This window comes from Bos mutus, chromosome 3 (genome assembly GCF_027580195.1).
Source record: "Bos mutus isolate GX-2022 chromosome 3, NWIPB_WYAK_1.1, whole genome shotgun sequence".
Classification (NCBI taxonomy): Eukaryota; Metazoa; Chordata; class Mammalia; order Artiodactyla; family Bovidae; genus Bos; species Bos mutus.
In genome coordinates this window covers 90,175,928-90,200,833 of record NC_091619.1, presented here as the reverse complement: position 1 = coordinate 90,200,833, position 24,906 = coordinate 90,175,928, and the positions used below count along the sequence as shown (strand labels likewise).

The window sequence follows — 24,906 nt, the reverse complement described above, 5'->3', positions numbered from 1 at the left end:
GGCAGCCCACCAGGCTCCCCCATCCCTGGGATTCTCCAGGCAAGAACAATGGAGTGGGTTGCCATTTCCTTCTCCAGCAAATACTATTTTCTTCCTTTGGCCCAGGGAGGTAATGGCTTACTGCTATAGCCAGTTTCTGGGTGTCTCAGCATCCCTAGCTTGTTCCCTTAACCCAGGCCATAATTCTGTATAAGTGGTCCCATCAATAATGTTTCTTCATTTGAGCCACCTGGGATGTATCCTGTTTCCTACCATGATTTTGCCTGATACACTCTGTCCTTAAAAAAAACATAAAACAGGATTAGGATGGAAGACAGTCTTCCATCCTAGTGGAAGACTATCTTCCATCCTAGTTTTAGTGGAAGATATTCTTCCTAAATCCCTCAGAAAATGGCCACATTAATAAAAGAATCAAAGTTACCAAATGTAAATAATCAGGGTTGTCAGATTTCCAGAAAGAATTTGACAGAGAACCCCTAGCCAAAAAAATCTGGAATAAAGATGTGAAGAAACCTAGCGTTCTGGCAAGCTGGCTTCTTAAATTCATCACAGGGTCTTTTGCCAAAGGCTTTCACGTAGAAAACTGCATGGAAATTATTACGTACTTTGGAAGGGTTTCAAATTCGCAGTTTCAGAGAAGCTAACTGTGCTTCAGACAGTTAACCCATACTCTCCACCCATCAACCCCAGCAATAAAACTTGATTCCATGCTGTAAAAAAAATCAGTGTTTTGCCAAAAGTTTACGTATGTGCATTCTGCCTATGGAAAAACTGAAAGATGAAAATTAATGAAATGAAATGAAAATATCATGCTTACCAAAGTAACTCTGGATTACAAGCTTTTCAATCCTCACATGCTTGTGAAAACATATAATGAACTCTTGGGGAAACATTCCTGTGGTGGTCCAAAAAGTTTCTGGATTTCTATTGTTAATTTTAAAGAAAAACAGAAAAGAACAGCTAAATGTTTAGAAATGCTTAATCACAAATCCTAGTGAATAAGTACTAAAAAAAAAATAAACCACCATTGGATTCTTACAATCCCTTCCTGTTTATTCTGCCTCTAATCTCTCCCCAACTTTAACAATTCTTTACAACCACCAGATATATTCTTTAAAACATGGAATTGATGTCACTCTTGTCTAAAATCTTAGTGATCCCTTATTGCCTATAAATCTAAACTCCTTAGTATGGCATTTAATGATCCTGTACAATCTGGTCCCATCATTAAGTATACTGTCCCCCATCATGATATCATCTCTCATTACTGTAGTCACATTGGACCGATTAAAATTCTGCAAACACGTCATGCAGACTCATGCCTCTGTGGAAGCCTTTCTTCCCTTGCAAAAGTTTATTCACTTTTTGGTCACATCTCTCCAAGCCCACCAAATCACAATCACTTTCTCCCTCCTTTGCACTCACCTCATAAACAGCATCCAGTTTATATTAGCACTTTTTTCACATATTTTTATTACTCCAGCCATGCCTTCTTTAAGTCCAGTTACTTTCTCTTACCTTTACATCCCCAGCAACTATCACAATGGCTGACCAACAGTAAATACACAACAGATGCTTGTTGAAAAAATATTAAAACATGCACTCAAGTGTTAGTTATATAATATAAAAAAATTATACACACATACACACACACTTATAGTATTGACTATATAAATAATCATTTCTTTAATTATATAAGGTTTTTTACTTCTTTTTTGGAGGTAAAATTTACCTACAGTGAAATTTCTCTTAAATGTACAAATGCATTTTGATAAATGTATATGCTTATGTAACCAATACATCAAGGTAAATAATAGCCTAATCAAGATAAGGAACACTTCCATTACACTAGACATATCCTTTCTCTTTCTCTCCAGACAATCCCTACCTCCCTTAGGCAACCACTGCTCTGAGTCTTATTACCACAGACTATGCTATAATTTGTTTATACATTTTTGTTTGATTTAAAAATATTTATTTATTTATTTATTTTTGGCTGCACTGAGTCTTTGTTGCTGTGCAGGGGCTTTCTCTAGTTGCACTGTATGGGTTTCTCATTGCAGTGGCTTTTCTTGTTGCAGATCCTGGGCTCCAGGGTGTGTGGGTCTCAGCAGTTGCTGCATGTGGGCTCAGCAGTTGTGGCTTGCGGGCTCCAGAATGCAGGCTCAGTTGTTGTGGTGCGTGGGCTTAGTTGCCCCATGGCATATGGGTTCTTCCTGGACCAGGGATTGAGCCAGTATCCCCTGAATTGTAAGGTGGATTCTTAACCACTGGACCACCAGGAAAGTCGCTTGCTTGATACTTTTGTTGAATATTTGACTTGTTTTCAGTTTTTTACCATTATGAATAAAACTTCTATAAACATTCGTATACAGGTGTTTTTGTGGAAATGTTTTCATTTCTCTTGGATAATTACTAGGAGTGGAATTGCTGAGTCATACTGGACATGGAACAACAGACTGGTTCCAAATAGGAAAAGGAGTACGTCAAGGCTATATATTGTCACCCTGCTTATTTAACTTATATGGAGAATACAATATGAGAAACGCTGGGCTGGAAGAAGCACAAGCTGGAATCAAGATCGCCAGGAGAAGTATCAATAACCTCAGATATGCAGATGACACCACCCTTATGGCAGAAAGTGAAGAGGAACTAAAAAGCCTCTTGATGGAAGTGAAAATGGAGAGTGAAAAAGTTGGCTTAAAGCTCAACATTCAGAAAATGAAGATCATGGCATCCGGTCCCATCACTTCATGGGAAATAGATGGGGAAACAGTGGAAACAGTGTCAGACTTTATTTTTGGGGGCTCCAAAATCACTGCAGATGGTGACTGCAGCCATGAAATTAAAAGACGCTTACTCCTTGGAAGGAAAGTTATGACCAACCTAGATAGCATATTCAAAAGCAGAGACATTACTTTGCCAACAAAGGTCCATCTAGTCAAGGCTATATGGTTTTTCCAGTGGTCAGGTATGGATGTGAGAGTTGGACTGTGAAGAAAGCTGAGTGCCGAAGAATTGATGCTTTTGAACTGTGGTGTTGGAGAAGACTCTTGAGAGTCCCTTGGACTGCAAGGAGATCCAACCAGTCCATCCTAAAGGAGATCAGTCCTGAGTGTTCATTGGAAGGACTGATGCTGAAGCAGAAACTCCAATACTTTGGCCACCTGATGTGAAAAATTGACTCATTGGAAAAGACCCTGATGTTGGGAGGGATTGGGTGCAGGAGGAGAAGAGGACGACAGAGGATGAGATGGCTGGATGGCATCACCGACTTGATGGACGTGAGTTTGAGTAAACTCCAGGAGTTGGTGATGGACAGGGAGGCCTGGCGTGCTGCAATTCATGGGGTCACGAAGAGTCGGACACGACTGAGTGACTGAACTGAACTGATATTTAATTTTATAAGAAAACGTCAGACTTCCAAAGTGGTTATGCCATTTTACATTCCTAACAGAAATGTAAGGGAATTCTAGTTGTTCCACATTCTTGCCAATATTCTGTTGTCAGGCTTCTTAGCTATTCTACTGGATGTGAAATGGTGTCTGACTATGGTATTAATTTGCATTTTCCTGATGACAAATGATGCTAAGCCCGTTTTCATCTGCTTTCTGGTCATTCGTACAGTTTCTTTTGTGAAGTGTCTACTAAGTATTTTCTCATTTTTTAAAAAAGTTCTTTCCACTTTAGAGGGTGGGACAAATGGACAGAGTAGAGAGCTAGACAAAAAAAAAAAAGGCTGAGCACCAAAGAATTGATGCCTTTGAACTGTGGTGCTGGAGAAGACTCTTGAGAGTCCCCTGGACAGCAAGGAGATCAATCCAGTCAATCCTAAAAGAAATCAATCCTGAATATTCATTGGAGGATTGATGCTGAAGCTGAAGCTTCAATACTTTGGTCACCTGATGCAAAGAGCCAACTCACTGGAAAAGACCTGATGCTGGGAAAGGTTGAAAGCAGGAGGAGAAGGGGATGACAGATAATGAGATGGTTAGATGGTATCACCTACTCAATGGACATCAATATGAGCAAACTCCAGGTAATGGTGAAAGACAGGGAAGCCTGGCGTGCTGTAGTCCATGCGGGCGCAAAGAGTCAGATGCGACTGAGCGACTGAACAAGAAGAAGAAGCATGGAAAGATAAACACTATGATATGTAAAATAGATAGCCAGTGGAAATTTGTTGGATGACTCAAGGAGCTCAAACTGGTGACAACCTAGAGGGTTGGGATGGGGTGGGAGGTGGGAGAAAGATTCAACAAGGAGGGGAAATATGTACACCTATGGCTGATTCATGTTGATGTATGGCAGAAATCAATACAATACTGTAAAGCAATTATCCTTCAATTAAAAATAAGTAAACTTAAATGTTCTTTCCACTTTCCACTTTTACTACATATTTGTAGGAGTCCTTTGTCAGACATACGTATTGTGAGCATTTTCTCCCAGGCTTCAGTTTGCCTTTTTATTTTCTTATTTGCGTTTTTCAATGAGTAGTAATCTTACTTTTGGTGAAGTACAGTTTCATTGCCCTTTTATGCTTATAATTTTTGTGTCTTCATTAAGAAATCTTTGCCTACCTCATTGTCACAAAAATACTTTATGTTTTCTTTTATAAGCTTAAACATTTTAGCTTTGAATATAGTTCTATGATCCATATAGAATTAATTTTTGTGTTCAGTATGAGGTAGGGGTTGAGGTTTATTTTTATCCACATGTTTATTCAGTTGTTCCAGCACCACATGTTAAGACTCTTTTTCCTATTAAATTACCTTAGTGTCTTATTCTAAAATTAAAGGACTAGTTATAGGTGTATGGATTTCTGCCCCTCCATTTTATTCCACTGATCTATTTCTATATCCTTAGCCTTTTGTTGAAAATTAATTGACTTTACATGCATGGATCTATTCTGGGCCCTCTAGTCTGTTGCTCTGATCTATATAGATCTATCTTTACTAAAATGCCATGCTGTTTTGATTACTGTGTATTTATCTTGAAATCAGATAATTTCAGGGCTGCAACTTTCTTCTTTTATAAGATGTGACAAGATTATTTTTTCAAGATTAGTTTGCATTTCCATATACATTACTACAAGAACAACAGTCGTTTTACGGAGAAACTGCCATGGTAACAAAATTGAGTTTTCCAATCATGAATGTAGTGTATCTTTTAATTTAGTTCTTTAATTTCTCTCAGCAATGTTTTATAGTTTTGAGTGTAAAGGTCTTGAGTGTCTTATTAAATTTATTCCTATTTCATGTCTATTTAACTGCTAATATAAATGGAATTTTAAAAAATTTCACTGTCTAAATGTTTCCTGCTAGTATATGGTAATACAATTGATTTTTGTGTATTGACTTGGCTAAATCCACTTATTAGCTCTAGCAGATATTTGTAGATTCCTTAGGGTTATGTAGATTCATATAACATGTGAACAAAGACAATTTTTTTTTAAGTAGTCAACAGCTCCTGTTTTATAAACACACACACAACCCCCTGGAGAAACTGAAACTCAAATAAATATTATGAATAGTTAAAAAGTCTACTTCGTTACATATGTAAAGAGGGCTCATTCCAAAACTTATTTTCCTTGTTGCCATCAAGAATAGGAACACTCTTTGGGGAAATACTATAAGGGTGTATTTTGATCATTATCCTCATTATAATATACCTACTAATTTTCTTTTAACATTTTATTTAATTTTAAAGACTATTTTCCATTTACAGTTATTACAAAATATTGGCTATATTACCCATGTTGTACAATATATCCTTGAGCTTACTTTATATCCAATAGTTTGCCCCTCTCTCCTCTCCCTACTGGTAAACACTAGTTTGTGCTCTGTATCTGTGAGTCTGCTTCTCTTTCTGTTATATTCACTAGTCCACTAAGTTTTTAGATTCCACATATAAGTAATATCATACTGTACTGAACAAAAACAATTTTGCTTTCTTTTCAGTCTTTATGATTTCTATGTCTTTTCTTGCCTTACTGCATTGGCCAAGACTTCCAGGACAATACTGAATAGAAATGGTGACAACATCCTTGATTTGTTTCTAGTCTTAGGGAGGAAGCATTTTTTGATATTGAATACAGTTGATTTATAGTATTATATTAGTTTCTGGTATACAGCATAGTGATTCAATATTTTTATAGATTATACTCCATGTTAGGTTATTACAAAATAATGGTTATATTTCCCTGTGCTATACAAAATAGTCTCATTGCTTATCTATTTTATATGTAGTAGTTTGTATCTGTTAATCTCATAACCCTATCATGCCCTTCCCTGCTTCCCTCTCTCCACTTAAATCCACTAGTTTGTTTTCTGTATCTGTGAGTCTATTTCTGTTTTGTTATATACACTCATTTGTTTTATTAGGAAAGCACTTACTATTTCACCATTAAGTTGAAAATTTTTAGTAGATGCTTTTATCAGACTGAGAAAGTTCCCTTCTCTTTTTAATTTTTTGAGAATTGTTATCATGTTTAGATGCTGAATTCTAATGATTTTCTGGAATGACCATATGATTTTCTTCTCTCTTGCTCTGGCAATACAGTAAATTACACTCAATCTGTACTCCTGTGATAATATGGTAAATAGGCCAATCTTGCATTCTTATGACAAACTCCATTTGCTGAATTCAATTTATAATGGTTTTATATCTATGTTTATAAAGGATATTATTTTTTAATTGTCCTTTCTTATAATGTCTTTGTAAGGTTTTGGGATCAAGGTTATAATTGTTCTCATAAAACAGTTTTGAAAATGTTTCCCTCCTCTGTTTTTGAAAGAATTTATGGAATATTGGTACTATTTTCTCTCTAAATACTTTATATAATTTAATTTATATAATTGATATAAGCTATTCAGATTTCTAAATTTCATCTTACATCATTTTTATAGCTGGAGTTTTTCAAAGAATCTGTCCATTTCATCTAAGTTGTTAAGTTTATTAGCCTAAATTTGTTCTTTATATTGACTTACTATTCTTTTAGAATGTTTAATGGTTGTTTCAATTCTGATATTGGTAATTTGCATTTTTTCTTTCTATTTTAGTCAGTCTTGCTAGAGGTTTATACCTTTTATTAATTTTTTCACATAATGAACTTCTGGTTTTGGTAATTTTTTCTAGTTGTCTATTTTCTATTTCATTGATTTCTGCTCTTATCTTTGTTATTTTTGTCTTTTACTTGCTTTTGGTATAATTTGCTCTTTGTTACCTAGCTTCCTAAGGTAGAACTTATTGGTTTTTAAAATATTCTCCGTTTTAATTTAAGTATTTATGCTATTATCTTCCTTTAACGCATTGACTTAACTACATCCCACAAATGTGGCTATATATACATTTTTCATTATCATTCAGTTATAAATATTTTCTAATATCCCTTGTGATTTCTTCTTTGACTCATTGGTTATTTTGAAGTGCCATGTTTAATTTCTAAGTTTTGGGTGTATCCAGATGCCTTTCTGTTATTTATTTCTAATTTAATTACATAATGGTCAGAGAACATATTATTTTCCTTCCCAGCTTAACTGAGATATAATTGACATGTAACATTATGTAACTTTAAGTGTACAAACACTGTGTGTCAAAGTCACTCAGTTGTGTCCGACTCTTTGCAACCCCATGGACTACACAGTCCATGGAATTCTCTAGGCCAGAATACTAGGGTGGGTAGCCTATCCCTTCTCCAGGGGATCTTCCCAGGCCTGGGATTGAATCCAGGTCTCCTGCATTGCAGGCGGATTCTTTACCAGCTGAACCACAAGGGGAGCCCAAACAAACACTATGACTTGATATAACACATATACTGCAAAATGATTACCCAGTAAAGTTAGCTAACACATACATCACCTCACATAACTACCATTTTGGGGGAGAATATATTTTTTAAGATTTCAGTCTTTTGAAATTTATCAAGATTTATTTAATGGCTCGGTTCATTTCAGTGAATGTTCAATAACATGTATCATTGCTGATTATAATGTTCTATAAATGCAAAAGTCAAGGTAACCAATAATGTTATGTAGATCATTTAATTTTTACTAATTTTTTTGTCTAGCTGCTCTTTCATTCCTGAAAGGTGTGAAAAATCTCCAACACCTTGACTGTGAATCCAAAGACCACATATGAATGATTCCATTGACATGAAATGTCTGTATAAGCAAGTCTATAGGGACAAAAGTAGACTAGTGGTTGCCTAGGGCCGGTGGGGAGAGGGGGTGGTTGTGAAGGGGTATGACGTTTTCTTTTGGGATGCTGAAATGTTCTAAAATGGATTGTGCAGATGGCTGCATAATTCTGAATATATTGGAAGCCATTGAATTGTATATCCTAATGGGTGAATTTTATGGTGTGAGAATAATATGTCAATAAAGCTATTACAAAAAATAAAAGAATAGAATCGGGGGTCTCCTAACTCACAATTCTTTATTTTTTTATACTATGTTTAATATTTTACAACTTATTTTTATTTACATTTAAATGGTTTAAAATTTTATTCATTTAAGTAAATTAAATAATTTTTACTTGCCCTATGCTTTCTCTTGGGTGCTTTTAATGAACATGATCAATATAATAATACCAAAGATAAACTGAGATGCACTTGTATTTTAAAATAACATACAACTGAATCACCATAATTAAGTATAATGATGTCTTTAAAATAGTAGTTTCCTTTAAAATAAGGCCTTATGGCTATTGACTATTCAACATCTATTATCTCTATGTGATAATAAGAAAAAAGTCATGGAATTTTTTTCACAATTCTGAGTCAGGGAAAGTGTTATTAGCCCCATTTTTCACACCAGGAAACTGAGGCTTAAAGAATAACATATATTCTTAGTCCAAAGTAACACACACAGTTCACTTACTCAGGAATTTTAACTGCAAATCTACCATTCTTCTACATTATGCCAAAAGATTCAATTCTCTCTCCTACTTTTTCTTAACTCACTTGTTTCTTGTGTAGAATTTTTCTCCGTTTCATTGACATGTTAAATACCAAGGGTCAAAAAAAGAGTCAAGAGGAAATATAAATATAATCACTTTTAAAAACTATTTCTGGGGAAATTAAGAATTGGGGACACTGTCCATTAGGGGCAAATTTATAGTATTGTTTTCTCCAAATAACTCTATGGTTACTCCCATTTAGATAAATCAACTTATGAGCAGATAATAAGTTTTACTATCTACCATATAAAGTCTATCTATATGTGTTGGAAATGGATATGAATTAAGTCTCTGATATGCTCTGTTCAGATATCAGGTCAGTAAGTACTTTATTCCATATAGTTTTCTATCAGTTTAGTTAAGTTGCTCAGTCATGTACGACTCTTTGTGACCCCATGGACTGCAGCATGCCAGGCTTTCATGTCCATCACCAAGACCTACAGCTTGCTCAAACTCATGTCCATAGGGTCGGTGATGCCATCCAACCATCTCATCCTCTGTCGTCCCCTTCTCCTCCTGCCCTCAGTCTTTCCCAGCATCAGGGTCTTTTCAAATGAGTCAGCTCTTCACATCAGGTGGCCAAAGTATTGGAGTTTCAGCCTCAACATCAGTCCTTCCAATGAATATTCAGGGTTGATTTCCTTTAGGATGGACTGGTTGGATCTCCTTGCAGTCCAAGGGACTGTCAAGAGTCTTCTCCAACACCACAGTTCAAAAGCATCAATTCTCCCGTGCTCAGTTTTCTTTATAGTCCAACTCTCACATTCATACCTAACTACTGGAAAAACAATAGCTTTGACTAGACAGACCTTTGTCAGCAAAGTAATGTCTCTGCTTTTTAATATGCTGTCTAGGTTTGTCATAGCTTTTCTTCTAAGGAGCAAGTGTCTTTTAATTTCATGGCTGCTGTCACAATCTGCAGTGATTCTGGAGCCCAGGAAAATAAAGTCTGTCACTGTTTTCCCATCTATTTGCCATGAAGTCATGGGACTGGATGCCATGATCTTAGTTTTTTAAATGTTGAGGTTTAAGCCAACTTTTTCACTCTCCTCTTTCACTTTCATCAAGAGGCTCTTTAGTTCTTCTTCACTTTCTGCCATAAGGATGGTGTCATCTGCATATCTAAGGTTATTTATATCTCTCCTGGCTATCTTGTGCTTCTTGCAGCCTGGCATTTCTCATGATGTACTCTACATATAAGTTAAATAAGCAGGGTGACAATATATAGCCTTGACGTGCTCCTTTCCCAATTTGGAACCAGTCTGTTGTTCCACGTCCAGTTCTAACTGTTGCTTCTTGATCTGCATACAGACTTCTCAGGAGGCAGGTAATGAGGTCTGGTATTCCCATCTCTTTCAGAATTTTCCACAGTTTATTGTGATCCACACAGTCAAAGGCCTTGGTGTAGTCAATACAGCAGAAGTAGATGTTTTTCTGGAACTCTCTTACTTTTTCGATGATCCAGCGGATGTTGGCAATTTGATCTCTAGTTCCTCTGCCTTTTCTAAATGCAGTTTGAACATCTGGACATTCTTGGTTCACGTACTGTTGAAGCCTGGCTTGGAGAATTTTGAGTGTTACTTTGCTAGTGTGTCAGATAAGTGCAATTGTGCAGTAGTTTGAACATTCTTTGGCATTGCCTTTCTTTGGGATTGGAGTGAAAACTGACCTGTTCCATCCCTGTGCCACTGCTGAGTTTTTCAAATTTACTGGCATACTGAGTGCAGCACTTTAACAGCATCACCTTCTAGGACTTGAAATAGCTCAGTTGGAATTCCATCACCTCCACTAGCTTTGTTAGTAGTGATGCCTCCTAAGGCCCACTTGACTTCAGACTCCAGGATGTCTGGCTCTAAGTGAGTGATCAGAACATCATGGTTATCTGGGTTGTGAAGATATTTTTTGTATAGTTCTTCTGCGTATTCTTGCCACCTCTTCTTAATATCTTCTGCTTCTGTTAGGTCCATACCATTTCTGTCCTTTACTGTACCCATCTTTGCGTCAAATGTTCCTTTGGTATCTCTAATTTTCTTGAAGATTCTCTAGTATTTCCCATTCTGTTGTTTTCCTCTATTTCTTTGCATTGATCACTGAGGAAGGATTTTTTTTATCTCTTTGCTATTCTTTGGCACTCTGCATTCAGATGGGTATATCTTTCCTTTTCTCCTTTGCCTTTAGCTTCTCTTCTTTTCTCAGTTATTTGTAAGGTCTCCCCAGACAACCATTTTGCCTTTTTGCATTTCTTTTCTATGGGGATGGTCTTGATCACTGCTTCCTGTACAATGTCATGAACCTCTGTCTACAGTTCTTCAGGCACTCTATCATATCTACTCCTTTGAATCTGTTTGTCACTTCCACTGTATAATCCTAAGGGATTTGATTTAGGTCATACCTGAATGGTCTAGTGGTTTTCCCTACTTTCTTCAATTTAAGTCTGAATTTGGCAATAAGGAGTTCATGATCTGAGCCACAGTCAGCTCCTGGTCTTGTTTTTGCTGACTGTATAGAGCTTCTCCATCTTCAGCTGCAAAGAATGCAATCAATCTGATTTCGGTATTGACCATCTGGTGATGTCCATACACAGAATCAACTCTTGTGTTGTTGGAAAAGCATGTTTGCTATGACCAGGGAGTTCTCTCGGGAAAACTCTGCTATACTAACGAGTTTTGTCTAATCTCAAAAATATTACATACTTATTCATTAGCATGGACTGATAAAGCTATACTATATATTATCCATTATGTGTAACAGCCAATCTAAATGATCTACAGACATACTCCCGAGAAAGAAAGGTCAAAATAAAGTGTAAGGTAAATTAATATTACCTTGGAAATGTGATTTATCTTCAGTCAAAGACAAGAAGTATTTTTAGGAAGATTGCCATTTCTGGCAAACAACTTAAGGTAAATTTCTATAGGTCTGTGACCCTCATTTCCCTCATAAATGTGCAGTTTCCACATTTATATCTTTTTTCTAAGGCAGAGTGGGGTTAAATAACTATTACCTGAATTTCAGGAAGTAAAAAATTATGGATTAAGAGGCAAGTATATTAAGTTTTTTATTCAAACCTTAAGTCTGAGAAATTGGGAGTTAGAAGACATGAGTGTTAGTTTTGATTCTGCCACTTGCTTATCTGTGCGATTTTGAGAAAATCATTTTGCCTCAAGTCATATTTTTTGTTGTCTTTATAATGAGGTTGAAAAAAACATTTTTTTTTTTTGCCTCTTATTCCCCAAGCTTACTGTGAGAGTCATATAGCATAACATCTATGAAACTATAAAGCTCTATGCAAATGCACATTAATAGATGCATATATGTAAGTATGTGTGACTGTATGTATGACTAATCTTTGATGATCTAATTCACAAGCTGCTGCTGCTGCTGCTAAGTCACTTCAGTCATGTCCAACTTTGTGCTGCCCCATAGACAGAAGCCCACCAGGCCCCCTGTCCCTGGGATTCTCCAGGCAAGAACACTGGAGTGGGTTGCCATTGCCTTCTCCAATGCATGAAAGTGAAAAGTGAAAGTGAAGTTGCTCAGTTGAGTCCAACTCTTAGTGACCCCATGGATTGCAGCCCACCAGACTCCTCCATCCATGGGATTTTCCAGGCAAGAGTACTGGAGTGGGGTGCCATTGCCTTCTCCAAATTCACAAGCTACTCAACAAATATTTTAAGACATTGTGGAGTCAAAGATGAAGAAGTTATAGTGTCATGATTTCTAGAAACTTCCAGTTGTGAGAGAAGTAGTACATTAAAAATAAATAATTATACAACAAAAGAATAAATAAGGTAATAGAGGTAAATATCAAATGCTACTGGAGCCAAACAAAAAGGTAAAGCAGCCTACCTGAAGGAAGGGACAGATGTCAGAGAGGAGATAACAACTGGGCTTAAAGAACAGGTCCATTTACTAGAATTTTATCCAGATACATGGACTTCACAATAGAACACGAACAGCCACAAGACCTATGTTACAACTGGCTCTGCTTTCAATAGTTAGAACTAGTACCTGACCTCTCTAGACCTCTCTTACCACAAGTCTAAATGAAAGGTTTAGATAAGATGTCTTCCAGCTCTAAAATTATATAATTCTATGAGTCAAACTCAGATCACTGTATAAATACCAAGAAAGAGAACTCAAGAGGGTAATAAAATAGCCAGAACTATTAAAAAAGGAGTTCTTCCTGGATGGACTTAGAGGTTATTTGCTTAGTGAAATAAGTTAGACAGAGAAAGACAAATATTGTGAACCTCTTACAGGTGGAATATAAACAATAAAACAAACTAGTGAATATAACAAAAAAGAAAGAGACTTACAGATACAGAACAAATTGGTGGGGAGAGGGAAATGGGGAAGGGCAAGATAGGGTAGGGACTAAAAGGTACAAACTACTATGAATAAAATAAATAAGCTCCAAAGAAAGCTGAGCGCTGAAGAATTGATGCTTTTGAACTGTGGTGTTGGAGAAGACTCTTGAGAGTTCTTTGGACCACAAGAAAATCCAACCAGTCCATCCTAAAGGAGACCAGTCCTGGGTGTTCATCGGAAGGACTGATGTTGAGGCTGAAACTCCAATACTTTGGCCACCTGATGCGAAGAGCTGACTCATTGGAAAAGACCCTGATGCTGGGAAAGATTGAGGGCAGGAGCAGAAGGAGACGACAGAGGATGAGATGGTTGAATGCCATCATCAACTCGATGGACATGGATTTGGGTGGCCTCCAGGAGTTGGTGATGGACAGGGAGGCCTGGCGTGCTGTGGTTCATGGGGTTGCAAAGAGTCGGACACGACTGAGCGACTGAACTGAACTGAACTGAACTGAAGGATATATTGTGTAACATGGCAATTATAGCCAATAGTTTATAATAACTATACAAGAATATAACCTTCAAAATTGTGAATCACTACACTGTACACCTGAACTTACATGATACTGTAAATCATTTATACCTCAATTAAAATTAAAAATTTGTGGTTTTTGCTGCACCATGTGACATGTGGGGTCTTAGTTCCCCAACTAGGGATCAAACTCTCAGCCTCTATAGGGAAGCGAGGAGTAATACCTATTGGACCATGAGGGAAGTCCTATATACCTCAGTTTTGTATTTTTTAAAGTTCTTCCATTAACCATTTACTTTTTTCTTAGAACTTAAAAGTCAGAGAATGATATATGTCTCTATCTAGAATAAGCTCTAGCACAGTGAAGAGTGATAACTGGAATGATATCACGAAGCTAAGAACTGAAAAATGCAGGTGGATAGCAAGAAATGAAGCATTCAGTTCAGCAAAAATTGCTTAAACTAGAAAGAAAACAGGCCAGATATTAAAATGTATACTTCCAAAAAATGAGGTAGCTCTTGTTTGAAGTTTTGCCTCGACAGACCACATTTTAAATAACTATTTTCAGAAAAAGTTCAGTTTAGGAATTATTAAGAAAATAATAAAAAACCTAAATATACGCAACTGAATTAGCTCCAGGATGGTATTAAAGTGCGTAATCAAGTAATTCAGTTCACCAAACATTTATTAAACTATGCTTAACAGTGCTAGTTGTTATAAAATACGTAATCTCAGTACTCATAGGGTTCACTGACCTAATGTTAAGACTTTAAGGAAGAAAAAAGAGTAACTCTTACCCATCAATCATATTTTCAGGTGGGTGTTTTTCATCACTTGATGTAGCTAAAATAACTTCAGTCCCTTCAGAGCTCAAACAAAGATCAACTTTTCTCATCTTAAAGTGTTTAATCTGCAAGTAAAACAGTAACAAAACGATAAAAACAAAAACAACTTTTTTCCTCTCTGAACTTCATCTGAGAAAAGGAAGAGACAGAAAGTCTGTTGCCTAGCACACAGCTTAACAACCAAGTTATTCAACCAGTGGGAGGGACTCCAGCATGTTTATGTACGTAAATAAACTTCTGACTTCTCCCAGGGATAATCTGTAAGATATGAGTATTTCCAATACTCTACTCCAGAAAACAAGTCCCTGACACTGACGTAATTTTTCTGCTTCTAAAATTAAAAATCCTCAATAAATATCTGGAAACAGTTAATAAGCTAGAATAACATGACTTGGTACGTTAAGTTTTTAAAAAGTATTTGTATTGTTATATTTCTGAAATTTAAAAAATGCAGAGTATAAAAATAGACTTTGTACCTATTTATCCATACACATATCAACTGAAGTAGTAAGCACCATTATTTAAATCTTAAAAAATACCTATCATCATTTTTTTTAGCAGAAATGTGAAATAAGAGAGAAGGCAACTTTTCACTTATTATTAAATTCTAAATCAGTCACTTGGTTCATGAACTTAGACATTTCTGTTGGAGAGTAATATTTGAAGTTTGATAAAAAAGCACATTGAAAAGATATTGTTGAGCTCTTCCATGAACCCTGGAGGGTAAGACAGAAGGAAGACCAGAGGAGATTACATCAAAACTCACCTTCCTACTTGATCTGCTGGTGATAGGGCACGAAGCAATATACAGATGCAAATTGACAACGAAAGCTGTATCTGTAAAGAATTAAAAAGATGAATAGTGTTTGGAAAAGAGAGAAAGGCTTCCAATACACTTCATATGCTGGCCCAAGTGTCTAATTAAAAAAAAAAAACTATTTCAAATAAACAAGAGGGTACAGTGAATATTACATATATTAAATAACTATATACCAACTTCCCAGATTTAATAAATGTTAACGTTTTGCCATATGTACTTTTTTTTGTCCTTATTCCTTTCCTTGCCCAGTGGTAATAGCTATTCTGAAATTGGGGAATATTCTCCCTGACTATATTTTTATTTATTTATTGGCCATGCTGTGTGGCACGCAGGATCTTAATTTAACATGAAGTGTGGAGTCTTAACCACTGGATCGCCAAGGAAGCCCCTGACTATTATTTTTATACTTTTACCATATATGGTCAAGAAGATCCCCGGGAGGAGGAAATGGCAACCCACTCCAGTATTCTTGCCTGGAAAATTCCATGGACAGAGAAGCCTGGTGGACTTCAGTACTGGGGTCAAAAGAGTGAGACACGGCTGAGCAACTGAGCATACCTCAGTATGGACTATTCTTTTAAAATTTAGATGCTTTCATGGTGTATACTTGCTACTTGCTTTGTTCATTCAATATTATGTCTTCAAGATATAAATCTACTTTATTTATTTTAACTGCTATAAGACATTTCTCCATTTCTCTAATGATGGTTATTTAGGTCTGTTTCCAATTCTTTGCTATTATAAACAAATTTGTAATGCATATCTTTGTGCATGTATCCATAGGCACATCTGGGAGAAAATCTTTATAATAAACCATATTTTTCTTTGTAGAAGTAAAATTGTAGAAATTTAGAATTGGTATATCTCCAAGTCAATAATTGATGATTTGATCTCTAAATCTAATACAGTATTATTTGTAGTATATGAAAGTTTCTGCTCCCTCATATTCTCACCAACTTGGTATTGTCACACAGTTTTCGTCAATCTCTTTGGTGTGAAATGGTATGTCAATATGATTTTAACTTGAATTTCCATGATTACTAATGAGGTTGAATATCTTTTCATGTTCACGGGCCACTCAGGCCTCTTATTTGCTTTTTCTTATCTTTTGCTCATTTTCTATTGGATTTCTATTTTTCCTTCTGCCCTTTTCTTTTTGATTTGTAGAAAATTGAAAAAAAAAAAAAGCCTGGATACAAATACTTTGTTATAGCATTGCAAATATCTTCTATACTATAGCTTGATTTTTCTTTTTAACTTTTGTGTGTGTGTGTGTGTGTGTGTGTGTGTGTGCAAAAGCTGCTCCTCCATCATATACACCTTCTTTGTTTTTGAACTACAACATACATACAGAAAAGAACACAAATCATAAGTATACAGTCCAATAGATTTTCACAAGGTGAACACACCCAGTTAACCACCACCCAGATAAAGGAACAGAGTGTCACCAGCACTTGAGACAGGCCCTTCTGATGCCCCCTCCTAGTCACTACCCTTTTCTCCTTCCCAAAGGTAGCATGGTCCTTATTTCTAACACAATAAATTTTGCCTTAACTTCATGTAAATGGAACCATACAGTTGGTATTCACTTATACCTGGCTTCTTTCACTCATCATAATGTGTCTGAGATTTACCCACGTTGTTATGTGTAGCAGAGTTGAAGTGCATCTGAGTATCGCAGTCCCCACCCAGCTCAACTCCAAATAAGATCAAGGAAATCAACCCCTAAGTGGAGTTTCACAGGAAACTAGGCGTGAGCTAAAAAGCAAAAAAAGGTTGCTATGGTCTTGGGTACTTAGATTAAGCTCTGATGAAGGAAGGAACTGATCTCACTCTCGAATTTGTGAAATCAGAGGTAAGATGAAACTATCAAAGTAAAACTACAACTTGGTCGAATCCTAGTATAACCCTTAGTTGGACTGAAGTGATCTCTTACCCTATTACACAAAGAACATGTGTTCTTTCTGGGAAAAAACCCACCTGCTTCTGTTGTTCTTAAGCACAGTGTCAAACACACAAAGTCACTTGAATAGCACAGGGAATTATGGCCATTATTTTTTAATAACTTCTAATGGAGTTATGTTATAACTTATAATCTATAAAAATACTGAACCACTATGCTATCCACCTGAGATTAAAATAATTTTGTAAATCAACTATATTTCAATAAAAATTAAAAAATAAAACCTTTTCTAAAAAACAAAAACTTAGCAAAAAAAAAAAAAAGTCATTTGAAGTAGATCTACAGATGACCCAGGTGCTGGAATTATAAATCGACTAGCGAATTCAGTGATAAGATGGACAAAATGGGTGAAAAGAAAGGGAATTAGCAGAGAAATGTAAACTATTAAAAGAAACATAATGGAAATTCCAGAACTGAAAAAATACCATATCTGAAATAAAGAACACACTTGATGGGTTTAATATCATATTAGACACAAGAAAAGGTCAGTGAACTTTAAAAGATAGGTCAATAGAAATAATCCAATATGAAATAGAGTAGGGGAAAATTGAAAACAAAACAGAGCATCATACCTGTGAAACAACATCAAACTAGTTGGAAATATCAATACATGTAATTAAAATCCCAGAAGAGAAGGACAAAGAGGATAATACAGACAGATAATTTAAGGTGATATAGCTGAAAAATATCCAAAATCTATGAAAGACATAAACCCACAGATCCAGGAAGTTCAGTGAACCATAAGTTGGATAAATACAAAGAAGATCCCACCAAGGCACACCTTAGTTGACTGCTGAAAATTAAAGAAAGAGAAAAAATTAAAAGCAGTCAAGCAAGAAACATCTTATATGCAGCAGAACAACAAGAAGAATCAAAATTGACTTCTCATCATTACCAGTGGAAGCCAAAAGACAATGGAATGACATCTTTGATGTGCCGAATGAAAAAATAAAGAATTTTATATTCAATAAAAATATCCTCTAAACGTAACAGCAAAATAAAGATAAAAACTGAAAATATTTGTTATCAATGCAAAGAGTTGGACACAACTGAAGTGACTTAGCACACACGCAGACCCATAAAATGAAGTACTTGATGATTCCTAGTTGAATTCTGGGTCTGTGGGAAGGAGTGAAGAGAACTAAAAATGGTAAATATATTTATTTTTAACATAAAGAATATTATTAAAATTTCTAAAAGACTACTGAATAGGGGACTTCCATGGTGGTCCAGTGGTTAAGACTCCATGCTTCCACTGTAGGGGGTGCAGTGTTTTTTCAAACATTCTTTTTCCTTTTTAAAAATAATCTCTTGGCTGTATGACACAGAATGTGGGATCTCAGCTCCTTGAGCAGGAGTCAAAGCCATGCCCTACATTGAAAGCACACAGTCTTAGCCACTGGACTGCCAGGGAAGTCCCAAGGGGGCACAGGTTTGATCCCTGTGTGTCGGGTTATTAAGATCCTGCACTGCTGTGTGGTGGGGCCAAAAAAATAAAAGACTACTGACTGAAGTAAAAATAATATCAAGGACCGGTAGAAATTTAACAGATTAAAGTAACAGATACAATAATAACACAAAAGAGAAAGACAAATGAGGCTGTACTTTTTGTAAAGTACTTTTGCAAAGTTCTAATGTTGAACATGAAGTGATATGCTATTAATTCAAAGTAGAGTAATATGGTGAGGATACATGTTATAATCCTAGAATTAGGATAATGCAACCACTAAAAAAAATAAAGAGTTATAGGAAGGAGGTCAACAGAGAAGAAAAATTGGAATACCATAAAATATATGATAAATCTGAAAGGCAGAAAAGAAAAAAAGACGGGACAAATTGAAAATAAATTACTAGAAGACAGATTTAAGTACAAATACACAGATTATTCCATTAAATGTTAGTAAATCAAATACTGTATTATCAGACTGAAGAAAAAAAAAAACAACTAAGTACTCTTTTCAAGAGACAATCTCTAAATAAGAAAGTAAAAGGACAGTATAAGATAGAATAAAATCATAGTATCTCATCAGGTAAATTCCCCTATTTAAATTTTCCCCTATTTAAAACCAAATGTTTTTTGGTTCTATCCTTTATACATTATTACAAACAGTTTTATTAAATTATATTAAAATTTTTTTTGAGATGTGGATTACATCCATTATAGATTGAATTCAATCTGCTGTGGATTCAATTCCATTATAGACTAATTTGGAGAGAAGAGACATGTTTATGATAAGGAGTTTTCAAATACATGGATCTGGAATATCTTTTCATTAAGCCTTCTTCTAAGTCCTTAAACTATATAGTTTCCTACAAACATATCTTCATCTTTATTATAAGATTCACTCTTAGACACCTTATGGTTTCATTATATAAATGTGATCTTAAAAAAAACTATTTTTTAAAAGTCTTATTCTTTACCATACAAGGAATATTTCTAACATTTAACCATTAAATGTGATGCTCACTTAAGATTTCTGTCAGACACTGTTCATTGGGTTATAGAAATTCTTTTAGTTTTTTTCTTTTAAACACAAATGAACACAGAATTTTATCAAATGCTCTTCTAACATTTACTAAAGTGATCATATAGATGTTTGTACATGTTGCTAATGTGATAAATCAAGATTTTCTAATGTTATAGCATCCCCAGTTTGAAGCATAAAATCTATCTACATGGCCAAGGTATAATATTAGTATTTTTATCCATAGTTGGATTTAGTTTCCTAGTATTTTTAGAAATTTTACAAATATATTTCTAAGTGAAATTTGCCTATAGTTGTTCTTATTGTTGTTATTTAGTCCATGTCTGGATTTGGAATTTAGACTATATCCCTAACATCAAGAAGTCAGAAAATTTCCCTTATTTTTCTGTTTGCTAGGTTATTGGATCCTATAAGTCTACTAATGTTTGTGTGTAGATTTCCTATTATTTCAACAGTTCTTTTCAGGCTTTCTATACCTTCTTGAGTCAGTTTTGAAATTTATATTCTGACAAAATTATTTATTTCTTCCTAGTTTTTGTTTATTGTCATGAAGTTCATTTTCTATTGTAATTCTATTGATAAAATCTAGTATTGATACTGTTAAAAAACCGTGGTAAGATTAGTCAAAGGCATATATGCTAATACGTTTTTATTTTTCCTTTTTCTTGCCAATTTTATAACAGCTTTTAATACTATTGATACCAGGGAACTGGTTTGCATGAACATTGTTAACCCTTAGTTTGAGGACAAGAAATCTGGTAAATTCCTGGAAATAACGATTGAAGTACTTGGATGTTAATTTTCAACAAAATTCTAAAATTACTAAATTTTATTGTATTAAAAGCATGGCTTTGAAAATATAAACAAGAAAGTAGCAAAATTGGAAAGCAACAGTAACATTAATTCAAAAGTTATATCAAACTTAAATATTTCTTTTTGTTTGTTTCATAGAGTTACTACCTATCAGAAATATTTCTGAACACGTCAACAAACCTCAGACCAGGTACCTCAAGATACCCTGTGGACTAGCTGAATAAACATGGATGGATGATACGCAGTACTTTAGGTAGATATTTATTTCTCAGAACGGTTATACTCAAAGAATAATGATTAATGGAACAGAATGAATTGTGAAGACCTCTATCCTTATCACAGTCAACATTTTTATTAAGGATGGAAAAAATGTTTATCAATGTTGCAGAGGACACAAAGCTGGGATGTCAGCTAATATGCTAGATGACACAATTAGCACACAAAGAGATCTGAGCAAGCTAAAAAGATAGACTGCAATGAATAAGATATATAATAAGAATAGTAAAGGCCTATACTCAGACTTTAAAAAGTCAATCACACCAGGAATGGTCTTGATCAGGGATTGGCAGACTACTGCCTGACAATCAAGTCTACTCTGACATCTGTTTTTGTATGGTCCATGAACTAAGAATGGTCTTTACATTTTAAAATATTTTTCAAAATCAAAATATTTTGTGCCACATGAAAATTATATGAAATATGAAATGCACAGAGCTCAATGTCCATGGACAGTTTTATTGGAAATGGCCACACACATTGATTTATAGACTCTCTATGGCTACTTTTGTGCTATAGTAACAGAGAATAGCTGTGACAAACTATAAGGCTCATAAAACCTAAAATATTTATTATCTGGCCCATTAGAGAAAAAGTTTGCCAACCTTTCACCCATAAGTATAAAAGGTAGAGGATCAGTTGATTGCAAACTCACTGTAAGACAAGAGTGTACTGTATCTGCCCTCAAAGGCAAAGGAATGTTACTTCAAATTCTATTAATAGAGTAAGGAAGGAACCATATTCTATTAAAATCTTTGAAAACCAACTAAGGGCCAGGCACTGTGCTAGTAATGCAAAGATACAATGTAGTTAATCTTTGACTATGTAAACCTAAGACAAAGATGGTAACTAAAACCTTTTTTTTTTTTTTAAACTTTACAATATTGTATTGGTTTTGCCAAATATTGAAATGAATCCGCCACAGGTATACATGTGTCCCCATCCTGAACCCTCCTCCCTCCCCATACCATCCCTCTGGGTCGTCCCAGTGCACCAGCCCCAAGTATCCAGTATCGTACATCGAACCTGGACTGGCGACTAGTTTCATACATGATATTATACATATTTCAATGTCATTCTCCCAAATTTTCCCACCCTCTCCCTCTCCCACAGAGTCCATAAGACTGTTCTATACATCAGTGTCTCTTTTGCCGTCTCGTATACAGGACATGGAAGCAACCTAGATGTCCATCAGCAGATGAATGGATAGGAAAGCTATGGTACATATACACAATGGAGTATTACTCAGCCATTAAAAAGAATACATTTGAATCAGTTCTAATGAGGTGGATGAAACTAGAGCCTATTAAAACCTGGTTTTGGCCTTTAAGCTCAGAGTCAAGGAAGATGGCCAAGCATGAAACTAATAATTTGTTATGTGCAAATAGTGGGATCCACATTTAGAATACTGTGTTCAGTTCTAGATAGTACAATTTAAATAGGACATTGTCAGGCTTGATATTGTTCAGAGGAGAACAAAAAGTTCATGATGATCTATAAACTATGTTAATGTGGAAAAAGCTCAAAGAATAGTTTCAAGGAGAGGTAATTTAGTGAGAGAAATGTGACTACAAGTTTTAATACCACAAATATTCATAAATAGAAAAAGGATTAGAATGTCACTCTAGTATGAATTTTAAGAAGGAAGACATGATAGATTTAAGAACTTTCCTACAAAGTAGATTTTTAATCTTTTCCACGCTTTAAAGTGTCCAAGAAGACAACTAAGTGATTATCTTTAGAAGAAACTTGCACTGGAGTTCTTTTAGACTGAATCAAATTCTAGGAAATGTAGATAAGGAAACTTGAAGGCCAAGTAAAGATGGTGGGCTTTATGTAGCCTGTGGTCCAGTGGTTCTCAATTGGACTGGGGATGATTTAGCCCCCCCAGGGGACATCTGTCCATTTCTGGAGACAATCTGGCCGTCACACTGGGGGCTGGGTGTTAGTCACTCAGTTGTGTCCAACTATTTGCAACTCCATGGACTGTACTCTCCCAGGCTCCTCTGTCCATGGTATTCTCCAGGCAAGAGTACTGGAGTCGGTAGCTATTCCCTTTTCCCAGAGATCTTCCCTACACAGAAATCGAACCCTGGTCTCTTACATTGCAGACAGATTCTTTACATGTGAGCCACCAGGGATGCCCATAGTTGGGGGAGGGGGTGATGCTACTGTCATCTAGAAGCATTTGGGCATTTCATGATGCTACTAAATACCCAACAATGCACAGGACACTCCCCTAAAACAAATAATTATCTGACTGAAAATGTGAATAGTGTAGAGGTGGGAAAATCCTGAGGTAGTCTATTTGTGGGTGACAACGTGGGGGTTAGAGACTTGTAAAGCAAGGAGAGAACCTGCTTTACAAAAGCGTTATTTTAGAGAAATATATCTAGCATTGATGTATATGTAGTAGATGAATAAGGAAGACAGTATAATCTCCAAATGTTCAGTTCTGTTCTAACCTCACATTCTTATAATCTAACTTGTCTGAAGGAAGCAAACTTTAATACAAAACTCATTTCACACCTCCTATAGCCACCAATGGAGAAGGCAATGGCAACCCACACCAGTACTCTTGCCTGGAGAATCCCATGGACGGAGAGCCTGGTAGGCTGCAGTCCATGAGGTGGCCAAGAGTCGGACACGACTGAGCGACTTCACTTTCACTTTTCACTTTCATGCACTGGAGAAGGAAACGGCAATCCACTCCAGTATTCTTGCCTGGAGAATCCCAGGGACAGAGGAGCCTGTTGGGCTGCCGTCTTAAGGGGTCGCACAGAGTTGGACACGACCGAAGCGACTTAGCAGCAGCAGCATAGCCACCAATATCCTTCCTTTTTCCTCTGTTGGGTGGAATTATTCAAATAACAAGAAGTGGTAGAATTTGGGTTCACTTTAAAGGTTTTTGTTGTAGTTAACGAGAAAGTGGCAAACCAATCCCAAAGAACCCCAAAAAACAACTCAGCAGATATGCTGCTTCGTAACTCCAAAAATGCAGGTTCAGGGTGTAGTCTAACTCCCCGTCCTGTGAGGCCGTACTTAATTCATTTGTGTTCACTCAGGGCCTCAGTTCATTAAAGGCGGTGAACTCTGGGATGCCATCCTTTGCATTTTTAAAATTCCCTGACCCTGGACTTCCCTGATGCCTATCCTCCTCTAAACCTAGTGCCACTTAGCCACCCTTTCACCTCCAGTTCAAAGCCATTTCAAGACCTCCAAGAGCTCCAAACACATACTTTTGGACGCCCGGCCCCAATTACATAAAATATATGAGCCCATATCCTATTAATACAGCAAATACAACCCTTAAGTATACGGGTTACGTTCCAGTTGATAGGTTACATCTTGATACCTTTATTAATTTCGATTCGGAATTGATTTCCCCTTTTGGGGGTCAAAACATTATTTCTGCCTTCCAAAAATTTCGTGGGCTGCCACTGCTGTCTCCAGGACTCAGAGAACAGACCTGCGTCAGGCTTCCACCATCCGGGTCCCCTCAGCACCCGCCCGCCGTCCTCCGCCTCCTCTCCGCGCGTCTCCTCACAATAACCGGCCACGCTCGGTCGCTTCCTCCCCCACCAGCATCCCCCTCCTACGACCTCGTCCAGCCAGGATCCCACCTCCCCCAGGGCTGGCCGCACAGCCCCGCTCGCCTCAGTTTCCGGTTAGCTCCGAGCTCGCGGAACGCGGGGAGTCGGGATCTCCCTACAGCCCCGCCCCTCCCCCCTCTCCGCAGGCCTCCTGGCAAGCAATCCTATTCCTGGCTCTTCGCCCCACCCCGCCCCACAGGCTCCGCCCGCCCCCGCCCCACCCTGCGCTGCGTGCCGCCCCCAGCCACGCCCCAGCTCCGCCCCCTTTCGCCTAGCCGTCGAAATCCGGTCGCGCACAGCTGTACTCCC

General features: G+C 36.6%; 1 protein-coding gene across 8 annotated transcripts in view; it reads right to left on the bottom strand.

The window, feature by feature from the left end:
• Positions 1–24,906, bottom strand: part of IFT25 (intraflagellar transport 25) — a 75,470-nt gene that overhangs the window by 50,164 nt on the left and 400 nt on the right. For 4 of the 8 annotated variants that reach the window (XR_011463714.1, XR_011463715.1, XM_070368013.1 and 1 more), the window contains exons 2-4: positions 15,413–15,483; positions 14,599–14,711; positions 818–924 (exon numbers count right to left, since the gene is read on the bottom strand). Coding sequence is in view for 6 of the 8 variants with exons in the window: in XM_070368013.1 (XP_070224114.1) it covers positions 818–924; positions 14,599–14,711; positions 15,413–15,483 (291 nt within the window). In the remaining 2 variants the exon portion in view is untranslated. The other 4 variants (XM_070368009.1, XM_070368011.1, XM_005903590.2 and 1 more) reach the window with 4 other exon arrangements.